A 21485-nucleotide genomic window follows, 5' to 3' on the forward strand; every position below is an offset into this window, starting at 1 on the left:
GATGAACTGATCTTTTGTAGTGGTATATGTGTTCAATATGTTAGGCTATGTGTTTAGGATTAGTCAGTGATTTAATTAGTATAGTATGTTTTGTGTTGTTTAGGAATATTGTCTGATGTTTGTCTTGATTCTTGGACTAGTATAATAGACTGTTTGGGCTCTTGTGGTGGGAGCTTGATTATATGGTTGAAAGAGACGTGTGTCTTTTGTATGGGATCGATGAATGAACAAAGAGGAGTGTTCCAACAACGAATACGATGGACGATCCGACGTGGTTGTGGAATGTTAGTAATGAGATGAAACGGTATGGAAGCGATCCTATGATTGGAACCAATACAGCTTCACGGTGAAAGATACACGGCGGTATGATGATTCAGGGCGGCTGTTGAAATCGACAGCGTGGATGACGAAAGATGCCTGAATCAGAGTGTCTCTGTGAACTGGGTACAGACGTGGGACGACTGTGATATGGATGATGATGATGATGCTCTGTTCTGTAGGAAGATGGAAGCACTGGCGGTGACGGTATAGAATGGGATCGCCAGGGTACCAGAAATAGGAATGTCGTGCAAGTTTCTGGTGCAGTGCTGGGGGAGAAGATCACGGGGTGAAGGCAATCTTATGGAAAGGAGAGAGAGAGTGGCACTGAGAGGCACATCCAGGGGAAAGAAGTCTAGCAACTGTAAGAAACAGAAACAGAAACGAACAAAACGAACAAACAGGAAAGAAAGAAAGAAAGAAAGTAAGTAAGTAAGTAAGTAAGAAATAAAGAAACTAATAGAAAAAACAGGTTTATAAAAAAGAACAGATCAGAAAAAGAGAACAACAAAAATCAAAAAGTTTCAGGAAACCTCCAGAAAGCAAGAAAACAAGAAACCCAGAAAGAGCCCACAGGTCCAAAAAGCGAAAACCGTTCAAAGCCCAAAAGGATGATGTTACGGGAAGCCGAGAAAACGACAAAACGCACAGGCACCAAGGGGACGGAAGGAGCACAAACCTAAACCAGATGGAGATAGGGTAGTCAGTGGAGACAGGGAACAGGTACGGTACAGGGGTGGTAAGGTACTAGTGTGAGACGGTAGAGACGAAGAGAAGTGAGGGAGAGGGTGATTACAGGAAAACATGGTAAGACGGTGAATGAAACGAGAAGAAATAGACAGTGATTGAGTGGTTGAGTGGTTTAATGGATCGGTGTGGAACTGTGTGGTGAGCTGGGTGGGTACAGAAGTACATGGTACCATGAGACAATTGTACAGAGAGGTACAGTAAGAAAGTAATAAAAATGTATGGAAAGGACTAAAGGGACTAATGAATTAGTGGATAAAGACAATAGTCAATACCAGTGACAGCAAGTAGGTAGGTTTTCATTATGCTTTACCGACGTGGAAATGAAGGTACCAAACTATTAACCAGAATAGGAAGAATATAATAATAATAATAATAATAATAATAAATATAAATATATATAAATATAATAATAATAATAATAACGCAAATACTAATACCGGTACTGAACAAAAATAAATTATCCAAGAATAATATTAAATATAGTAATGTCAATATAGAAATACAGAAAACTCTCTAGAATGGAAAATTAAGAAAGACCCACTAGACCCTTATAGACTAACTGAATGGACTAATTCCCTAACAAAAATAAAAATAACAATAAACACCTTGAGATCGGAGCAAGAAATATGATAATATACCTAATAAGAATACCCAGATATCCAGTAACAGTAACCCATAATAAATAATAATAATAAAAAAAAGTTTCCTTCAAGCAGCCGAATTTATACATGGATTAGGAAGAAGAATAATATGGGCGGAAGCTGGGACGGTGTCAGACAGCAGCAACAGTAACTAAAACCAGCAGCACAGTACTTCAATGCACCGGTAGCTATTTTATGGGTTTCTACATTGAAAAGCCAGTGTCACTGTGACTCGGTATTCCTAGTTCTCTGGTCTGTCCCCATTTTCTGTGATCTTTGGGACCAACCCAGCTTCGTTCAGGGCTTACTCACGTCAAATGGCACCGCGAACCAAGTGACGTCTCAGAGTTGAATGTATACCATTACATACCCGACACGAAATATTCCAGAATAACACCACACTGACCTCCCTACAACATACTCGCACCATTGCCGTTTACATCACCACCACAACGTCTTGCTCAGTGAAGGTGTGAAGTGGCCTTTGGTTGTCGCAAATGCTAAAAGGTGTTCATATCTGTGTTTACAATAGTGTTGTTCACTTATTTCACTGGAACGTCCTACGCCATTTGGAACCCCCACCGGTGTATTCTTAGCTAAGTGTTGCTCTGGTGAAAGCTATACCATGTCCTGTCCTCTCCTCCTCCCTTGGTCCCACCAAGGCAAAAATGTCGTTTCCACCCATCAAACCCCAGCATACGAGAACAATCACTTTGCCTAATGTAGTACGTCGTCGTTCCGTTTACCTTGTGTCGATCATTAAATTGCCCAATAAGGCATTAATTCCTTGGTGAGACAATGCCTCCCAAACAACGTGTGTACCGGAGAACTGTAATTGAGGGCGTCTCAATTACTTCGATTACCCGATTGGTGTCATACGGAGGATGCACAGTGCTGTTGGTCGACGGCATGAGGCTAGGGTGTACAGCAGAGTAGAGAACGGGGCAGTTGATCTGAGGGCCACCATAGACAGAGAATATACTCAATTTGAGCACGATATCGCTAGTAATAGAAGTTTGATAGTCTTTATAATCTCTTCAGCCATTTCCTTGGACTTCGGTGTATTGTGGGAAGTCGGCTTAAGAGATCGGTCCAGAGCCCCGGCTGCTAAATCTCTGGAGAAAAATGGCATTGAGCCGACTTTTTTGCAGAGTAAATTTATTGTTCCAGAACGAAGTTTAGCCGTAAGGGAAGTGGAGGAGTAGGCTACAGGCACACACAGAAAGGTTAAGATGGAAGGGGGGTGTTAGACACATTATTATTCTGGACAAGTAATTCAGGACTACTGCGCTGTGTCTAATAGTTTTATTGTTCTAGATGGCGTACCTACATATCAAGCACAGAATGATTCCTTATCTTTATTCTTCCCGTCACAAGCACATGGCTAAAGTTCTCTAGACCATTCTTCTTAGGGCGATATACTCAATTAGGGCACTTAACCATTCAAAGTGACTATAGCCTAACTCGAAACGGAAATGTAAGTAATTATACTAAGCACAATTACTCCGCATTCTACAATTTTTCATTGGGATGGGTCATAACAACCCTAGACCATACATTGACTACTGTAAATAGTTATAGCAAAGTAGATAATACGTCCTTGCTTCGGCGATAGTTTCTTACTATATCTCCTACGTCACACTAACAATTCACCTATGACATGCTAAGAAGCTGAAACTCGTATATCTAAATACATTGAAGTGGGGTTCAGTGCCTCCAAAGAAGATCAAGGCTAAATTACTTTGATTACTCTATACTAAAGATATTTTCTATATATGAGCCTATTCCCTATCAGAGATATTGTTATCTATCCCTTTTCTATTTTACAATTCACCCCATCCGCTGGCTCTCTTGCCATATACTCTAGAGACTATGGATCCCCTAACTCACAATTCCTCCGCCGTCAAGTCTTTCTTGATCTTGAACGGCTTTCCTCTCCAATCTATCTCATGTCCAAACATTGCGATTACCCATATCGGCAATGCTAAGAGCTCACGAAGAGCCCACATATAAAGCCAATTCCACACACTACGATTCACTGGAGGGATGTTGATCAACCAATTGGGCAAATAGTCAAGGTTGCGTGGCGATACTATGTTGTTGATAAGGACATGGTATTGGACGTAATCTGTAACTACCCAGATGCTCAAATGTAATGCAAATAACCACCAAGTGAACCATCTGTTCATGAAAAGTGTAGAAATTGCGTAGTTACCATAGAGACCGCAAATAATTGACTCTGTTGTGGGTTCAACCAATGTAGCTAATAGAACCATATACTTCCTAACTCTTAGCCATCTGACTCTACGTGTTATGTAGTCATTGATGCCGTTGTCTGAGCCGCTAAGTGGTTGGATAACGACATCTCCAGTCAAACCAGTCTTTCCCAACGCATTTTCCCAGAGTGCAATTCCGATCATGTTGTCTTCTCCGATATATCTGGAAAAGAACTTGATTGAATGGCCAGGACCTAATGAACTGTAGTATTTAGCATCATTAACGACCTTTTCGTCATGAAAGAATTCGGATTTCTCTTGATAGTGGGGCATCAATGCAACGGATCTGTCAAGGTCTGATTTCCTGTAAATGTTAGACTTACCATTGACACAAGGAGCAATAGCAAGGTTGTTTAAAGAAACGTAGAATTTGGAGTGGGAAGTCAAGAGAAACATCTCGTCCAATTTGGCCCCAAAGTTCTTAAGGAATCTCTTACGTGTGCTCTTTGTCTGAGGTCTATGTATCTTGGCAGTGGTCGAGTTACTAAGCGTACTGCTGGAGCCAGTAGTACCATTTACATGCTGTATTCCCGAAGTGTTCAGTACAATGCTGCTGGAGGAGGATGTTTCCGAATCATCATCCGAGTGAGTAGGTGTTAATACGTATTCTTGTTCATCCTTGGAGTCACCTGTTGGATTAACGCTTAAGGCTAAAGGAACGTGATGTACCAATTTAACGGTTCTCTTCGCGGTGTCGGACTGCTTTCTTCCATTATTCAAGTTGTCATTAAGCGATATGACTGAGTTCTTCAAAATGTTTGAACTAGCCCACACATTCGAATCCATAACCCAAAGGATATCATAGCGACTTGCAACAAATCCTTTAGCCAAGTTATTAACTTTCGGATTAGGGCCATAGTGGTCGTCGCTGCTGTTTGTCGTGGGATCGAAATTGGAGCTAATTAATATTTTGGCGTCGATATTTGGATACTTCGCTATGAGTTTTTTGATCAACGGTATAGAAGCATCATTGGGATCATCTACGCAAAACAAGATCTCGAGCTTATCGCTTGGATAGTTCTGGCAAAACGACGATTCCAAGCACAGTGACAACTCTGGATCGATTCCCTTGATTGGTCGTATTATGGTGACGCCCTCGTATTTGTCATTTTCGTCCTGAGTCAGCATGATACTTTGAGTCTGGCGATTCTTTCGATACCTCTTTACTCTATCATTGGAGAGATTTGGGCGGCGGTTGAACTTCAAGAGGATTTCCACGAAGCCAAAGTATGCGGCGCTGACCATGAGGATGTACCACACGAGGAAAACCACCGAAGTGACTATTCTGGTGTACGATAGCACGGATATATAAGACATTAGAAATGGTTGTAAAAATGGAATGCAAATAATGGATGCTAAGAAATGAGTGGTTAAATGAGTGGTGAATGCCAATTAAACACGGCACCACTTAATGCCTACGAGCGATTTTCCTGCGGAAACTCGTATTAAAATGCAATCTGCTGGACTCCTACGACAGAATCAGCGTATTTTCCTTCTCCGTACACTGCTTTTCGACTGTGATATCCACTAAACAGTTGTTGTGTCTAATCTTCAGGCCAAGAAACAGAACATCGAAACGTTTTGATTTTTTCGCAGTGAGCTTCGCGCGGATTAAAAATGGATTCGCGGTAAATTTACGGTTGTAGCGAGATTGTCTCGGGAGAGATGGAGGAGGTAAGAGGGTACAGGTAGAGCTGGAAAATAACGCAGAGGTGGATTTGGTTGGGAGGAGGGAGGTATACGTGGAGGAGGGAGGTATACGTGGAGGAGGCAGAGTGGTAAGTAGAAATGAGAATTGGGAAGTCGTAAATGGTAAAGGTGTATGTAGTTTCGTTGTCTGGATTTGTCTTACATTTTTGGAGTCTGTCGCTCTGTGATTCTGTCACTCTGTTTGTTAGCGTCTCTGCTTTGGAGTGAATTATTTGGGTTTATTAGTTTTAGCTGCAAATTTCCTTCTACTTGTTGAATTTTCTTTTTTCTATTGTTCCTCCTTTTGCTTTTCTTCGGAGTAGTCTTCTTCAGACTTTTCTTCGGACCTTTTCTATCGCTAATGGTGACAGTTAAAGCCGGCTGCCGGTGCAGAAACTTCAATTTTTTTCCAAATCTACCGCCGTCGGACTTCATTAAGTTTCTCGTTGACGTAGAGAAAAAACGAGTTTTTTTCAAGATGATGTCATGGCGCTTTCGCCAGATCGCGGCGAGAGAAGCTCCAGCGAACCAAATCGTACCAGAATGAGAAGGGCTCAAAAGTGCCCCTTTTGAATAAAGGAGAATACCACTAATACGACTAATACGACTAATACGACAATACGACGAAGCGAGATTATGACTGTTCCGTAACCTTCCACATAGCCCAAAAAGAAAGAAATCTCAAACGCCATTTTTTAAAAGAATACTTGACGCGTCGTATCCATAGTGACTGCCGTAAAGGTAAATTGAGTAACTTGGCCATGGATCGGTTCCTACTATTTTAGATCAATGTCCTCTTAACTGCGGGAATATGACGGATTATTTCACCACGGAGTCCGAGACCTTCGGAGTGAAAAGTTTTCTGCCGAGCACAACAGAAGCTCGGGAATCATAACGACGGGCTTAGTAACGTTCCAGGCCGATATTGCCAGGTATTGGTGGTTCCGGGAGGTATGAGTTCACCCTAGCCATCTGTGTTCAATTGTATCGCATGTAATGAAAAATTTTGGACCCGAGTGGTCTAATCTTACTTGATCCATGGGCCGACCCATGGGCCCTATTTTTCTAGCTCGAACAAGGCTACTATAGAATGTCAACGGAAGCAAATAATTTAGGTCCAGTTGACTTTGTGGCCTCATTATTGCAACTATCACAATGGAGGCCTTGGTAAAGAAATTCTGATTTATAATTAGTCTTTCGAAGAAGACATGAAAAGTGTGCTTCAATGAATCTCTTTTGCAAAATTGTGTATTAGCCTGGTTGCAAGGCGAAGCTCTTCTATATTGGGGAGTAACAGTACTTCCAATGAAATCTCCCATTTTAAGGTAAATATCAGATACCTCTCAACATGCTTGGAATAGAGTATAAAACGGTTAGTTGTACAATTGCTCTATAAAATGTGAAATTAGATGACTAGAGATTCTACATTTTAAGTCAGCTTTTTGCATCCAAATATAGCATGCAACAGCCTCGGATGGGTTTTAAGACATACAAACAACATCTTTGAACAGCTTAAACCATCTGTAGATATAGCGAACTCCTTTCTTCGTAGTGACTGCCACAACAAGGGTTGACGATTCTTCTTAGAGCACATTCAAGCAATAGATCACCAACCAATCGTACTCTCGGTCTGTTATATGGCACAGTTAGGGAGCTTCGTAAAATAATTGAACAAAAATCAGAAATCGACTGTTCTTGCTAATACTGTATGCTAAGCTTCTCCTAGAATGATTGCCAATAAAGGAGGTATGTAATCATCTGTATTACAACTTCACAAGCCTCATTCAAACAACAAGCCTACTACAAGAAACAAAAATGAGGATGAATTTATCAAAATCATCAATTTCAGCTTTAATTGTAAATACAAATTAGACTTATTTAATGTAGCCAAGACAACTAACGAAACTCTGTCCGCAACCTCAGCAACGCATCATTCATTCTTGTCGGGCCGAACCACAGTTGCAAGTACCTGCAAGATCATTTAATCGCTCCAACCTGTTTCGTTGCTTCCATTTCAATTTTTCATGCCACCTCTGACAATAATCAGTGTCATCCATGTCGCTGCCAATGCCGAAGGCACTAGACTATGAGAGCTCATCGATAAGCTCCATATAATAAACACCATTAGCATCGAAAACCTAATACCCTAATTCAATAATTGTGCCATCTTTATCTCCGAGCATTCCTCTTATGGACTCGCCTCTTACCTCTAAATTTCTAAAAGTGTAAGTTAGACTAAAGCACTCTAGCTTGGTTGATATTATCTTGTAGTTCATGAGACAATACCATGGAAATTTGAAAAAGGATAACAAAGAACAGGCAGGATAACATTTTTGAAGACTTATCTCTCGGTGGGTGCAAAAGTGGCTGTAAGTAGGTAATTTACACCATTTATACAGTAAAGGATATACAGGTTGATACCTATCCAGGTAAATTAGAGGAGTGAAGTCACAATCTTTCTATCTCTTGATAACCGATTCTCGTCCTGTATTAACCATTCGTGTCCCATTTGACCTATCTTCTACGGTCGGTGATAGACGGTAATCTTAGTTTTACTCAATATAGTGCCAATGATATCGTGGTTGGGGAAATAAAGGCTAAAGAGGGCTATTAAACTGTTATGTTGTCTTTACTGCCCTCAAAATGTTCACTTTCTAGGGAAATGTCGCTATCTATGATATAACAGTGAGTAAAGGAAGAGGGACGTCTTAACAGTAAGATTTCTGATACTACTTTTGCATTTACAATGGTTCTATCCCTTCTCTACTTTATACAAAAAGCTGCAGATTTTCACTTGATTGTGTTAATGGTGAAGGTGATTTTAATACACATGTAATCTAGAGAAGATATAACAATGCCTTCATAGCACTGTTATATTGATCAAACTATTTCCATTACGATTCACATGAAAAACTCCTACGCCTTTTACTACTATCAATTGTTAAAGTTTATAGAGTGCGACAGAGCCACAGGTTAATAAGGGAAATAACCATTCTCCCACCTTCTCTAAGATCTCTTAATATCCGCATATTGAAGAAGTTACAATAATTAACTCGACGTGATCATCCACGATCCCACCACTAAGCACATGTAACAGGCACAGACACTCTAGCGTCTAGCCGTTATCGGTTAGACAAGGCCTCATTCATCTCATCTGAATTTGATCCAAACACGTTAATTGAAATTGGAACTTTTTTAGGTGGTGAAAATTATGCATTTATACGGCCACCATGTGATCTTTAACTGCGAAACCACTAATCACATATCACCACAATAAAATATAATTTACGAGTATAATTGGTATGAGCTTAGACGAACGTAGGCATGTGTTACTCGAGCCATTAATGTATGGCAACAAATCGTGCTATAATGACAAATTTTGGAATACTCCCGTAATTAACCTATAATCAGGAGTGGGAGCCTTGAAAAATAATTCTTGTAAATTTCGTTGGGTCTTTTTCAAGTTCATAGCTGGCGATACAAATTAGCTACGCTGGATACGATTTGACGACCCCAGATTTCGGTGGTTGTTGAAGTGAATCACTTCGTTATGCGTACCTTCAGGAACATTATCTATTCGTGTCACCAACCCTAATTGCGTTACCCTTGAGTCGAAACTACCCACGATCTCGTACGATTACCCCGGATTTTTGTGGCAGCATAACCCTGAAATGGGACAAAAAACATCTTACAAGAAAGTATATCTAAAAAATATTGTTCGGAGTCGGTGAATAGCCGGACGTATAAGCTGCCCCAGAGTGGAACGTGTTGTGGCTATCGGGAACTTTTTCTGGACTTTAGGAGCCGCTAGGGGGTTTCATAACCGGACATTTGACTGTGAGAAATGAGGCTGGACGGTGAAATACTGGAACACCTTTCAACCTAATATATTAGGATGGGTGTGAAAAATAAGGTTATTGCCCACGACTCTACACTAATCCCCAGATTCTTGTTTAGAGTATTTTGAAGGATTCTTTCCCGGACTCTGTAACGACACATTTCGGAGCCGGTAGTATGGGACTGACTTGCACTTAATGCACCTATATCGTCTGATACAGCTGGCGTAGATAAAAATATAAACGATACACACTGTAGTGGCACACATTAACTGCGCATACTACACTATAACCGTATGTGATTTAATTGTACACACTATAACCGTACACACTATAACTGTACACGCCATTACATGACATATCATACCCAGTATAAACGGCAACTCTACACTACAACTACTACCACTACAGACACTCTATTCATTAATTTTTCATCCAAACAACCCGATTTGATTCTTGCATCTTCCTCCCAAACATTGCCTACCACAACAACAATAACTAATAGAAAAATGCCTCTGCTCTCTGCTCTCTGCCTCTCTACCCTCTCTCAGTCCTCCGTACCTCTTCAACCGTGGCAACGTCTCTCTTTCCTGTCCCATTCGCACCTTACCCTCGGTTAAAACATCCCGAATCGCTCCCAGAAATATCCACTGCTCTCAATTTCTTTTCTTTCTTTAGGAACACCGCTGAAAATACGCCTGGTATGGACACGACCCCCCGCAATTTGTTAAATATGGCATACCGGGGTTGGCTGCTGATGAAAGAATATATAAGAGGAGAGAGATTCCTCGATGTAGAAAAACTGATTGGAACGAACAAGTGACGGAACGAGTTATAGACGTGAATAGAGAGCCTTCTGGACGGAAAAAAAATAAAATAATACCGAGTCCTCACACCAAACTCCGAGCTGCCAACTGAAATGTTCAAGTTAAGAGTTCCCCAACAAATCATCAGAAGTAACACTCAGTCTATAATTCACAAAATGCCCGTGTTAAAGAAAGGATTAGCGTCCACCAGCGCCAAAGGTGACTTGTTCAAGTACCAGTCGCAATTGCCCAAGTTGCCTGTTCCAGCATTGCAGGACACTGCTGCCAAGTACTTGCGTTCCGTAGAACCTTTCTTGTCCAAGCAGCAATTGGCAGAAACCAAGAGAAAGGTTGAAGATTTCATCCAGCCAGGCGGAGCCGGTGAAAAATTGCAATCCCGTTTGAATGAATTCGCCAAGGATAAGGATAATTGGTTGGCCGAGTACTGGGATGACTACGCCTACATGTCGTACAGAGACCCTGTTGTTCCATACGTTTCGTACTTCTTCTCTCACAAGGATATCCACAACCAGATCGGACAAGATCAATTGTTGAAGGCCACCTTGCTTGCCTACCACACCATAGAATTCATGACCCAGGTTCAAAATGAAACCTTGGAGCCTGAAATCATCAAGGGTAACCCATACTGTATGAACGCTTTCAAGTACATGTTCAACAACTCCAGAGTTCCAGCTGAAGGCTCTGATATCACCAAGCACTACAATGGTGAAGAGCACCGTTACTTTGTTGTCATTTACAACAACAACTTCTTCAAGGTTCCAACCCACGATGCCAATGGCAACAGATTGACCAAGGCTCAATTGTACCAACAATTGCAACTTGTCAAGAACGACCCTGCCACCAGAGGTATTGGTTTGGGTGCTTTAACCTCGCTCAACAGAGACGAATGGTTGGCAGCTTACCAAAACTTGCTTAAATCACCAGTTAACGAGGCCTCGTTGGAGAGCATTTTCGCTTCCTCTTTCGTCATTTGTTTGGACAACAACAGTCCAATCACCATAGAGGAAAAGTCTAAGAACTGCTGGCACGGAGACGGTCAGAACAGATTCTTTGACAAGCCGTTAGAATTTTTTGTTTCTGCCAACGGTAACTCTGGTTTCTTGGGTGAACACTCCAGAATGGATGCTACCCCAACCGTTCAATTGAACAATACCGTCTACAAGCAAATTGTTGAGACTGATCCAAAGGCATTATTACAAGAAATCGCCAGCGGTCCAGTTGAATTCTCTTCTCCAGAAATCTTACAATTTGACATTAACCCAGTTTCTAGAGCCAACATTGCAACTGCCATTGAGAAGTTCGACCAGACCATTGCTGCTCACCACGAAGAGATCTTCCAACACTACGGATATGGTAAGGGTTTGATCAAGAAATTCAAGGTTTCTCCTGATGCTTTCGTGCAATTGTTGATGCAATTGGCTTACTACAAGTTAACTGGTAAAGTTAGACCAACTTATGAGTCTGCTGCTACCAGAAAGTTCTTGAAGGGTAGAACTGAGACCGGAAGATCTGTTTCCATTGAATCCAAGGCCTTCGTTGAGACTTGGAGCAACCCAGACGCTTCTATCGAGGCCAAGGTTGAGACTTTCCAAAAGGCTGCTAAGCAGCACGTTGCCTATTTGTCTGAAGCCGCTGATGGTAAGGGTGTTGACCGTCATTTGTTCGGTTTAAAGCAACAATTACAGCCAGGTGAGAAGGTTCCAGAAATCTTCACTGATCCAATTTTCACATACTCTCAAACTTGGTACATCTCTTCTTCTCAAATTCCATCTGAATACTTCCAAAGTTGGGGTTGGTCTCAAGTTATTGACGATGGTTTTGGATTGGCCTACTTGATCAACAACGACTGGTTGCACGTCCACATCTCCGCTAAAAGGGGTAATGGCTTGAGATCAGACCATTTGAAATGGTACTTGATCGAATCTGCCAACGAATTGAAGGATATCTTGTCCAAGGGATTATTAGAACCAAAGGCTAAGTTGTAAGCTTCTAGCTGCGGGGCGGCATCCTTGGTGTCGCCAATACCTATTTATTTCTGACTTATTTTGTACTTTGCTTATTTAATTTGAATACACCTACATATTTATTTTTCAAATTGCTCCGTCTCATTGTTATAGCTGGCTACTTTCTCAAAAATAAAAGTCCGAATGTATATCGTTTTACCATTGTAATTAAAATTCATGCTGTAACTGTATTTAGATTTGAGATGACTACATAGAATCTTTAGACTTTCGATTCAAGGGGCTCGTAGCCAATTGGAAGCAGTCTCATGAAGTTTAATCCAAGACTCGAACAAGCCTTCATGGACAGACGTAAAAAAAAGATCTAAGCATTGATTAGAAGAAATGAAATCTATTATTGGTGCATGCGGTGAAAACCAAAACAATGACCCGCCCCTTAATTCTAGAGATCTGTTCGTTCCCGTCGTCACTTGGAACAATCTGACCTTTCCTCTCTGCTTTGTTGTGTCTATGTTACGACATATAGCCAGAAGATGTATGTTTACTCCACATGGACGCGTTTTGCCCGTCTAAATACGAATGAAACGGTGCCAGAAGGCCAGCCCATCCGGATATACACATACCTTTGTAAACAGCGCATCATTGTAATTTTGTTTCAATTGGTGATGTGTGATGTAGTTACGAAGTATTCTCTTTCTTAAAGAATATTCTTCTATTCAACCCAACTTCCTTCTCTTTGATTCACCCTTCCAACCACCAGAAAATGGATGCAAAACATCAACCACCCTCCTGATGCCACATACGCAGGCACTACCCCATCACTCCGATCGCAGCAATAAAAATACTGATTACTGGTGACCATTTTTCCCTATTTTACCCAATTACGTCTACAACCTTCTGCGGCTTCTCGGTTGGATCTATTGTTCACGGCAGTGGTAAAGTTTAAATCGGATTTCCCTGTCTATTGTTGCTATTGTCCCTGTTTGTCGCGGTGCAGCAGCCGCAAATGCACCTTCCCAATGAGGTAATTCTGAAGATGGCTTCTTCCGAGACAAGGTATGAGATGGGGACATGTTGGACGGAAACAAGGTCAACAAGATCAGTGACCAAGCGTGTCCCGAGCAAAAGAACGATGGTGGAGTGACCTGTTACCAGAGGCTTTGGTCGAAGAAGAAGGTCAAACCAAGCTAAAATTAAGTGGGATCACTTATCTCTGGGGTTATATGCCGAAAATAGATTATCATGCCGAGGAGATCCTCAACCAACTCTATTTTGATGCAATTAAGCCCGATTGGGAAGGATTAGTCGTGTTTTAGCATTACATCTCTGTATCTTACAGCAAGTTTTATCTTTTTAGTCTGATCCCTAGACAAACAGTGGGGTTAAGTTGTGGAATGTCATAACACGCAAGTTTGAGAAATCAGGCTAAAAGGTAGCACCAAAAATAGCCGGTAATTGGCAACGGGTACCGCCCGCTGGCATGTCATCGTCAAAAAACAAGAATTAGACGATGAAAAATTATAAACAGAAGGCCATATTTGTAATCGTGTAAGCCTTCGTTTTGCAGTGTGGCAATAACAGCCCGGCTTCATTGGTCATGCTGAGTAAACTTCATGACAAAAGCCAGCGGCTAGAGTCATGCTTGGAAGCCCTTTATGGTGAAACGCATTCCCGCTATTGGATTGTTCCGTAGTAATATATATTTACGGATAGGGATTAATTATCATTTATGTGGTGATGTAGTGGCTGTCGATGAGCTTAAGCCAAGCGACTTTAAATAAGCGTCAAATTCGTTATAGTAAATTTGTATTCTAGTAACTATTGTTGTAGTTAACCCCAACCTAGACTCTTCCTTCCAACAGACATCTCATCTGTTTACTGGTGGCTTGGTTACCCAATTCCCTAAGGCACCAATTCACGGCTGCTTCGTCGTTATCAGTATTTTAACCGATATCTCTGGTAGTCAACTAAGCTCAAGCGCGTAGTATCTACTAATTTGTCTTGTCAACTGAGAGTTGGCTATTCACAACGGATTAATTGACACAAGTCAGATACCGTCGCTATTCACAACCGCATCTTTAGCATAATCTGCCTAGCTATCGCTGTCATCAGTTTGACACTCATTTACGTCTTGCCTGCTAGACTTTATCGCCATCCAATTGCTTCCCGAAAACCCTGAGGTTTGGGTAAATACGGGATAGTTATCACCTGCGTTAATTTAGTCAATTATCAGCTAATCCACCGTGGTCTAAGTGCTGATCATACTCCAAATTTCAAGTCGCCGAGCATTCCCACTGGAGCCCCGCTAATCAGCTTATCAGGGACTTCTTCAAAGCTGCTCAAGTGCTATTACCCCAGGAACCACAACTCATAGAAGTACCTGTGGAACGGACCAATTTCATTTCACACCGTTGACAGTTCCACACAGTTATCCTGCAGTCGCTTGATTCATCTTAGTGTGATAATAGAGCCTGGTTTCTCTGTTCCGTCTAATATTTGCAGCGTCGTTCTATTTGGAAACGCAAATCGCAGCGGAACCCCAGAAACCACCAACGGCAAGTTAATAATAACTGCAAGACAACGGAATCGGGGGTGAATAATAAACCCTAAATTGTCACTTTCTTGCTGTATATTCTCCATTCCGAGGTGAATCGTTGTTGCAGCCACGTCCTTTGGCCTTGTCCCACCCCTTCGGAGCCACCATTTACACCCAGTAGTTGGTCCTCAGATAGATCGGATTCTTGTTGGGTACACCGAAAACTCAGTTTACGCATTGGGTATACCCTTGGAATTGGGTTTTAGTGCACTCTAAACCACATTTCCCGATCTTTTTGGCCCACGCATCAGGCATACGCTTCGCACATCAACACCTCTGGTTAGGCGTATTTGCTATTGTTCTGGAGCATCTTCTGTGTATTGGCAGGGATAAAAACTATAGAAAATATTAGTAATATTGGTGGTATTTTCTGCACGCCATTGGAATTTTATTATTGTTATCCTTTTTTGGCTATTATTATTAGCATCATCAAAATTTGCTGCTGCTGATATTATTATAGATTGGGATAATAATATTAATAATATTATTATAATATTAATACCATTGAATTTAACCTTCCCATTATTATTAGCAGCACCATCAGCAGCACTACGGGCTATAACTTTGTTTGATAGTTCGAGGTTCCATTATTTGAACGAAAACTCCCGGATCAATAGCTTCGTTTTTCTTTGCGTGTCGTAGCGTCAAACTCCAGGAGTGACGATAACAGGCAACAGAAATCAAGAAATCAAGAAATTGACTAAAAATTCAGGAGTGAAAATCACGACAATACCTGACCCACTCCGAAATCCCAACAGTCGGTTCTTTTCTGTTTTCCACCTGACCCCCTCTGGTTCCTTGGTTCCTTCGTTTCTTTAGTCACTTTCCACCCATCCCCCTCCACTACAGCTCCTCCTACCCTGTCCATTTGCCCCGTGTCGCCGTATCAACACTACACACACCAGAAACCCCGAATCGTAAAAGGCTTATTATCCCAAACGCCCTCTGATCCACTTCGCACCGTTCCATTAATCGTTCCTATTTTATCCATATATATATCCGGTTGTTTCTGTATATATATATACATATATATCGCTCCAGATCAGATCGGTTGTTCCGCCATATATTTATATTTTATTGGTGGATACTTGTATAGATCGATATTTTTCTCACCTCGCATAGCTTAGCATCCGTCTAGGCGTCATTCTAGCCCCATACGAGAGGAAGTTTACTGTTTGGATTGTTCTAGTCATATAGTGGTGTCTGTTGGTATAACAGCATCTCAGCATTCATAAAGAGAACCCAAGTAAGTACCTACGGTTGTGTCATAGTTCTCATCATCGGCAATCAGTTTTCAGAATCCATCCCAGCTTCATTCCCTGCCCATCTGCCGTGATCTGATCCCACCGTCTCCAACCGTCTCCCAAATCGCATTGTGTCCCTAGCATATCACCCGGCTAGCAGTTCACTCCACCTACACAGTTTCCTCCACACCACTTTGCCATTTAAGTTTATTATTATTCAAAGGCTGTGCTGCTTGGCTGTGTGAGTCCATATCGCCTGTCTCGAACCGTCTGTGTCATTGTCAGTGTCAGTCTATTACCGTTATTGAGTGGTAAAGTCCGTCCGTCTGTCTGTCTGTCCGTCTGTCTGTCTGTCCGTCTGTCTTTGTCTTTGTTTGTATCTGCGTCACTGTACCTTTCCCGTGGTAACACTCTGTGTCATAGTACTGTTGCCGTGTTTAACCTCTGTGTTTATCACTGTACCTTTTTACCCATTTTAAACCGTGTCGGTACGCTTTGCTTTTGTACTTGACTTCATTGCCATCAGCATCTGGCCCATTGAAAACCTTGCTGCTTCCCGCATCTAGCTCCAGTTAAAACCTTAACTGGCTAACTCTCAATTATATTATCACAACCCTCCACCGGTTGATCCCATATCTGCTCTGCCGCTTTACCGCTTTACCCAAACCGGCTTGCTTCTATACCAATCGGGGTTTCAACCAGACTGTCGTGTCTGATTCCCGTCGTGTCTTTTTTACCCGTTGTGTCGAATTAATTGTCGTATCTGATTACCGTTCTGTAATTGAGTGACGATACGAGTGTTACAACACCGTTGCAAAGAGAGTAACAGAACAGTTAAAACAGCAACAGTTTATCCAAGAAAAAGATCTGGGTGTATCTGGGTGTAATTATCTCATTGGGAATCATTATTGACTTGTGTTATTGACTTGTTATTGACTTGCGCTATTGTTCTCGTTATAGAACTCTCATCGCTATACCCTAACGCTTCCCCCATTGTTTGTTGGTGTGTACCCTCGTGATACCGTAACGATTGAGTATTATTGCTATTAATAGCTATCCAAGGGCTTAAACAAAATCAGTTTGTGTTATCGTGTTCTTCAGTACAATTTTTGACCTAGTTCATCTGTTCATTGCTACTTCTGTATTTTAATTGACTAAACCCATTTTCATTTGGTCATACAACTACAGATTGATCACTGGAATCGGTTCATTATTACAAAAATTTGGTTCATTCGGTTCATAGCTCATTTAGCACATCGGCTAATTAGCACATCTGTTCATTACTTCATTGGTCCATCTATTCATTAGTTCAGTTGTTTTACTTGTTCATTTGTTCCTTTGTCTTTTGTCCTCATCGTTTATTCACTCCATTGCTCTTGAAACCGCCCACTTCACACCGTTTTCACAGCAGCGTCTAATATTACTATACCATTATTACCATTATCACAACAAAACCCATACCCCTACACAGCAATTCCCATAGAAATTGCATCTGAAATCAATATCAAGGGTTAAACGGTCACATATATTACATCAAAAGCACTGGCTCGTCTTAACCGTATCAGTCTAAGTTTACTAATAATTAGTAACCAACAATAACTGCTCATATATTAACAGCTCATATAATAACAGCTCATACAAACATCAACTCATACAGTTAATCGCCAACTCACAGAACTATACGACTTATAGTTCACATCCAAAACCACCGAAGCAATAGTATCAATTACCTTAGCTTCATCCTTCGTGCTGTCTCAGTCACACCTTGTATCCCGAATCCCCCAATAGCACCCTTCTAGTGCCCTTCTTCATCGAATACCCATGTCTGCCCCGACGTCGCCCATATCATGTCTAAACAACCTTCGAACTATCGATCTCATAAGCGGCAGAAGTCGTCGATCCTGAATCCGGGCTATTACTTCCAGGAATCTCTGGCACAGGTATCACCAACACGCCAGACTCCTCAACAGCAACAGCAGCAACAACAACAACAACAGCAACAACAGCATGAACAACTACAACAGCAACAACAACAGCAACAACAACAACAACAACAACAACCCTTTGACACAGATCCCTACTCAACGCTAAATTACAACTTCCCCCAGAAAGGACTGTCCGTGCCGTCGCATCCCAATGCCGGTGGTGACGATGATGTAGCCTCCGAAGTAACGAGCCATTCGGTGCACACGTCGCCCTTGAAGAGAAGACTCTCTCATGAGCAACAGTCGATAGTGACGATGTCTCCGACTCCTTCAGTGCATGGTTCAATTGTAGGACAAGTAACGTCTACTCCAACTCACGGGACGCAGTCATATTTCTATACACCTCAACAACCACAACTGCAGCATCAACAACACCAACAGCAACCGTCCTTGCTGGCACCTCAACCCTTACAACAGACTCACCAGGCCATGCAATCTCCGCATCATTTGCAGCAACACCTCCAGCAACCTCTCCAACAAACACTTCAGCCATCAAATTACGACACCGCTGCTACCACTGCATCCATCTTCCTGTCATCCACCATACCCTCTTACCAGCCTCTTCCCAATACATTTGCATTCACCCACCCTGGTAGTGGAGGCACTAATACCATTAACCCCTCTGCATACACCTCGTCGTCATCTGCCAATACCATCGCTGGTCAACCATCATTCCACACAACAACATCGTTTCCAGCGTTCGACACTAACATATACTCCACTGGAGCTGCATCTTCGGCATCCCCGTTCTCTTACCCTAATAAAATACCAGATTACTCGCCTGGTACGAACATCGCCCAAGCAACAAAACCACAAGACCCAACATCTCATCTCCTTGCATCAGCTGCCAAGCAGCACCAGAAGAATAATCTTTCTATATCATCACACTTCAATCTCTTCTCGCTCAGCGAAGAGCACTCATTGCCAGGAGGAATCTTGAAAAAGGAAGCAGCTCCACCAAATGATGCTGCTATTGCCAATGAACTTATAGTATCATTGTCCTCAGTAGACGGGTCCAACATCAACAACTACCTTCTTACGCTCCTTAATCGCTTGGCTCTACCATTCCCAGTGGATGACTTCTACAACTTGTTATACAACAACGACCGGTTCGATCCACAGCTAGATTCTTCCTTGAAAATAGACAGGACAGTAGTGACTAAAAACAACGACCTCGTAATACGGACTATCACGCAGCTCCTTAACATTTTCAAGCGTCCTGATCTTTTGGGTGAATATTTTCCAAACATGGAAGATAAGGAGAACAAACTCGTGAATATCAACTATCACGAGCTCTTGAGAAGTTTTTTGGCGATTAAGATTCTTTACGATATGTTGGTTCAATTACCATTGTCGTCAGACGATGATCCACAGAACTACACTATCCCAAGACTCTCCATCTACAAGACGTATTACATATTGTGTCAAAAACTCATAGTCACCTATCCTAGCTCGTCTAATACTACAAATGAGCAGCAAAAGCTAATCTTGGGTCAATCCAAGCTTGGTAAGTTAATTAAACTCGTTTACCCTAACCTTTTAATTAAGAGATTAGGTTCTAGAGGAGAGTCAAAATACAACTACTTAGGAGTCATTTGGAATGATAATATTATAAGTGATGAGATCAAGAATTTATGTGAAAAGAACGAGCTTGTTGAGCTTGGTGAAATCTTCAAGGGAGAACAGCAGAGTGGCCAGAGATCGTCAGCATCGGCACCGAAGAAAACGCATAGGCGGCTTTCTAGTAAAGGCAAGAATAGATTTGAGGGTAAAAGAATGTCCACGGATAGAAGTAGCATGAGCTACTCTACTTATGGAGACGAAGAAGCGATAGCAAGTGGAAGTCATGGTGGCCTAACTACTGGAATGTCTTCTGCAAATGCACCTCCTGTTGCCACTACTACAAATATCTTTTCGCCATCGCTTTCATTCATGAAGCCGTACCTCCGGTTCCCATCTGACGACTCCTTTACTCTCTTAAACGAGGAGGAGAATTGGTTCTCAGAAATGCGTCTTCGTATTTACTCATCAAGTTCACTCATCTCACAAGAACTAATCCATAACGTATTCCTCACATCGTCCAACCTCACATCGAACTCATCTCTACTCCACAATCTCATGGAAAGGATTGTCAAGCCAATGGAGGCCTCAACAAGTGATACAAGTACGGATTTGCATTTATATTTTATCATATTGGTAGAAATCCTTCCGTATTTCGCATTAGTGAAACGGACAACACATCTCAGTTTCCTCAAGACACTCAAGCACAACCTCTTGCACTTGATCAATAATTTTAACGGCGAACTTCGTGCTATAAATGCTAGAAAATTCAGTCTCAACAACCTGACGATCTTCCTTGTATTAATAAAGAAACTTCTTAATTTGAATGACTTGTTGATTACATTTCTCAAATTAATCATTAGGGACAATACCAAGTCAATCATGGCAGTGGATATTGAAAACTTCTTGAAAGTGACTAATTCAGTTACCCCTAGTCAAGGTACAGTGAAGTTAGAGGACAGTAGCCAAGATGATGATGCATTCTTCCTTAACTTGAATGCTAATCTCACGACAAGTTCCTTGGGGGAGATCAACTTCAATTTTAAGAATGATATTCTCTCGAACGACCTTGTTTACGCACTCATCGGGTATAACTTTGATCCGGCTCTCTTTCAGGAATTAAAACAACTGATTCTGATGAATTTTGTTAACGAGGAGATTACAATTATAGATGATTTCTTCAAGAAGGACCTTTTTGCTTTCTTGAATGACACCAATTTTGATACAGAATCATTGGATGCTTCAACCTCTTCTATATCTCATTCAGATTCTGAAGAGACTAAACTGGGAGAAGCGGGGGAACCCATTCTCTCATCCAAAGAATTCTCCAAGTTGTACTCACTACTTGCCCTTATAGATAAGAAGTTATTGGCTCAACACTACAAGGATAAATACCCCATTCTCATCTACAACAATTTTGTCAGTTACATTTTGAACGATGTCTTGAAGTACATATTCCTTAAGAGACAACAAGCCCAGATCCAAAGCTTGCAGAGCAATTCAACCGAAACAGAGCTTTCCCAGAATAGCTTTGGTAATTGGTGGGTATTCAATCTGTTTATCCAGGAATACTTAAGCTTGATGGGAGAAATTGTGGGGCTTAATGACTTAGTTTCATAGGTACAAATAGTCGCTTTGGTACGTCGCAAAGGAGCTTGATTTAATCCTCAGTTCAAAATCATCGAAGTACTAGCATTGCTTGTGGTTACCTACCACACCAATTGGTAATGTAATTTGTCTTGCCGTGCATATCATTCCCGCTTTGATGTTTCTACTTCATTTCCAAGGATAAATTTCCTATC

General features: G+C 41.5%; 3 protein-coding genes across 3 annotated transcripts; 2 read left to right on the forward strand and 1 right to left on the reverse strand. All coding sequences in view use genetic code 12, as the record gives it.

The window, feature by feature from the left end:
- Nucleotides 1-3595: 3595 nt before the first annotated feature.
- HSX11 (Hsx11p) lies at nt 3596-5302 on the reverse strand (the record flags this gene model as incomplete). Its single annotated transcript, XM_064921738.1, has 3 exons — nt 3596-4435; nt 4532-5101; nt 5153-5302. 3 exons carry the CDS (start codon nt 5300-5302, stop codon nt 3596-3598), a joined length of 1560 nt encoding a protein of 519 aa, XP_064772884.1.
- Nucleotides 5303-10492: 5190 nt separating this feature from the next.
- Nucleotides 10493-12322, forward strand: CAT2 (carnitine O-acetyltransferase; the record flags this gene model as incomplete). The annotated part of the gene is made up of 1 exon (XM_064921701.1): nt 10493-12322. One exon carries the CDS (start codon nt 10493-10495, stop codon nt 12320-12322), a length of 1830 nt encoding a protein of 609 aa, XP_064772885.1.
- Nucleotides 12323-18552: 6230 nt separating this feature from the next.
- RFX2 (Rfx2p) lies at nt 18553-21303 on the forward strand (the record flags this gene model as incomplete). Its single annotated transcript, XM_064921704.1, has 2 exons — nt 18553-19891; nt 19958-21303. 2 exons carry the CDS (start codon nt 18553-18555, stop codon nt 21301-21303), a joined length of 2685 nt encoding a protein of 894 aa, XP_064772886.1.
- Nucleotides 21304-21485: the final 182 nt, after the last annotated feature.

The sequence above is a fragment of the Scheffersomyces xylosifermentans genome (genome assembly GCF_036884685.1).
Source record: "Scheffersomyces xylosifermentans strain CBS 12540 chromosome Unknown RJT20scaffold_6, whole genome shotgun sequence".
NCBI classification, from domain to species: Eukaryota; Fungi; Ascomycota; class Pichiomycetes; order Serinales; family Debaryomycetaceae; genus Scheffersomyces; species Scheffersomyces xylosifermentans.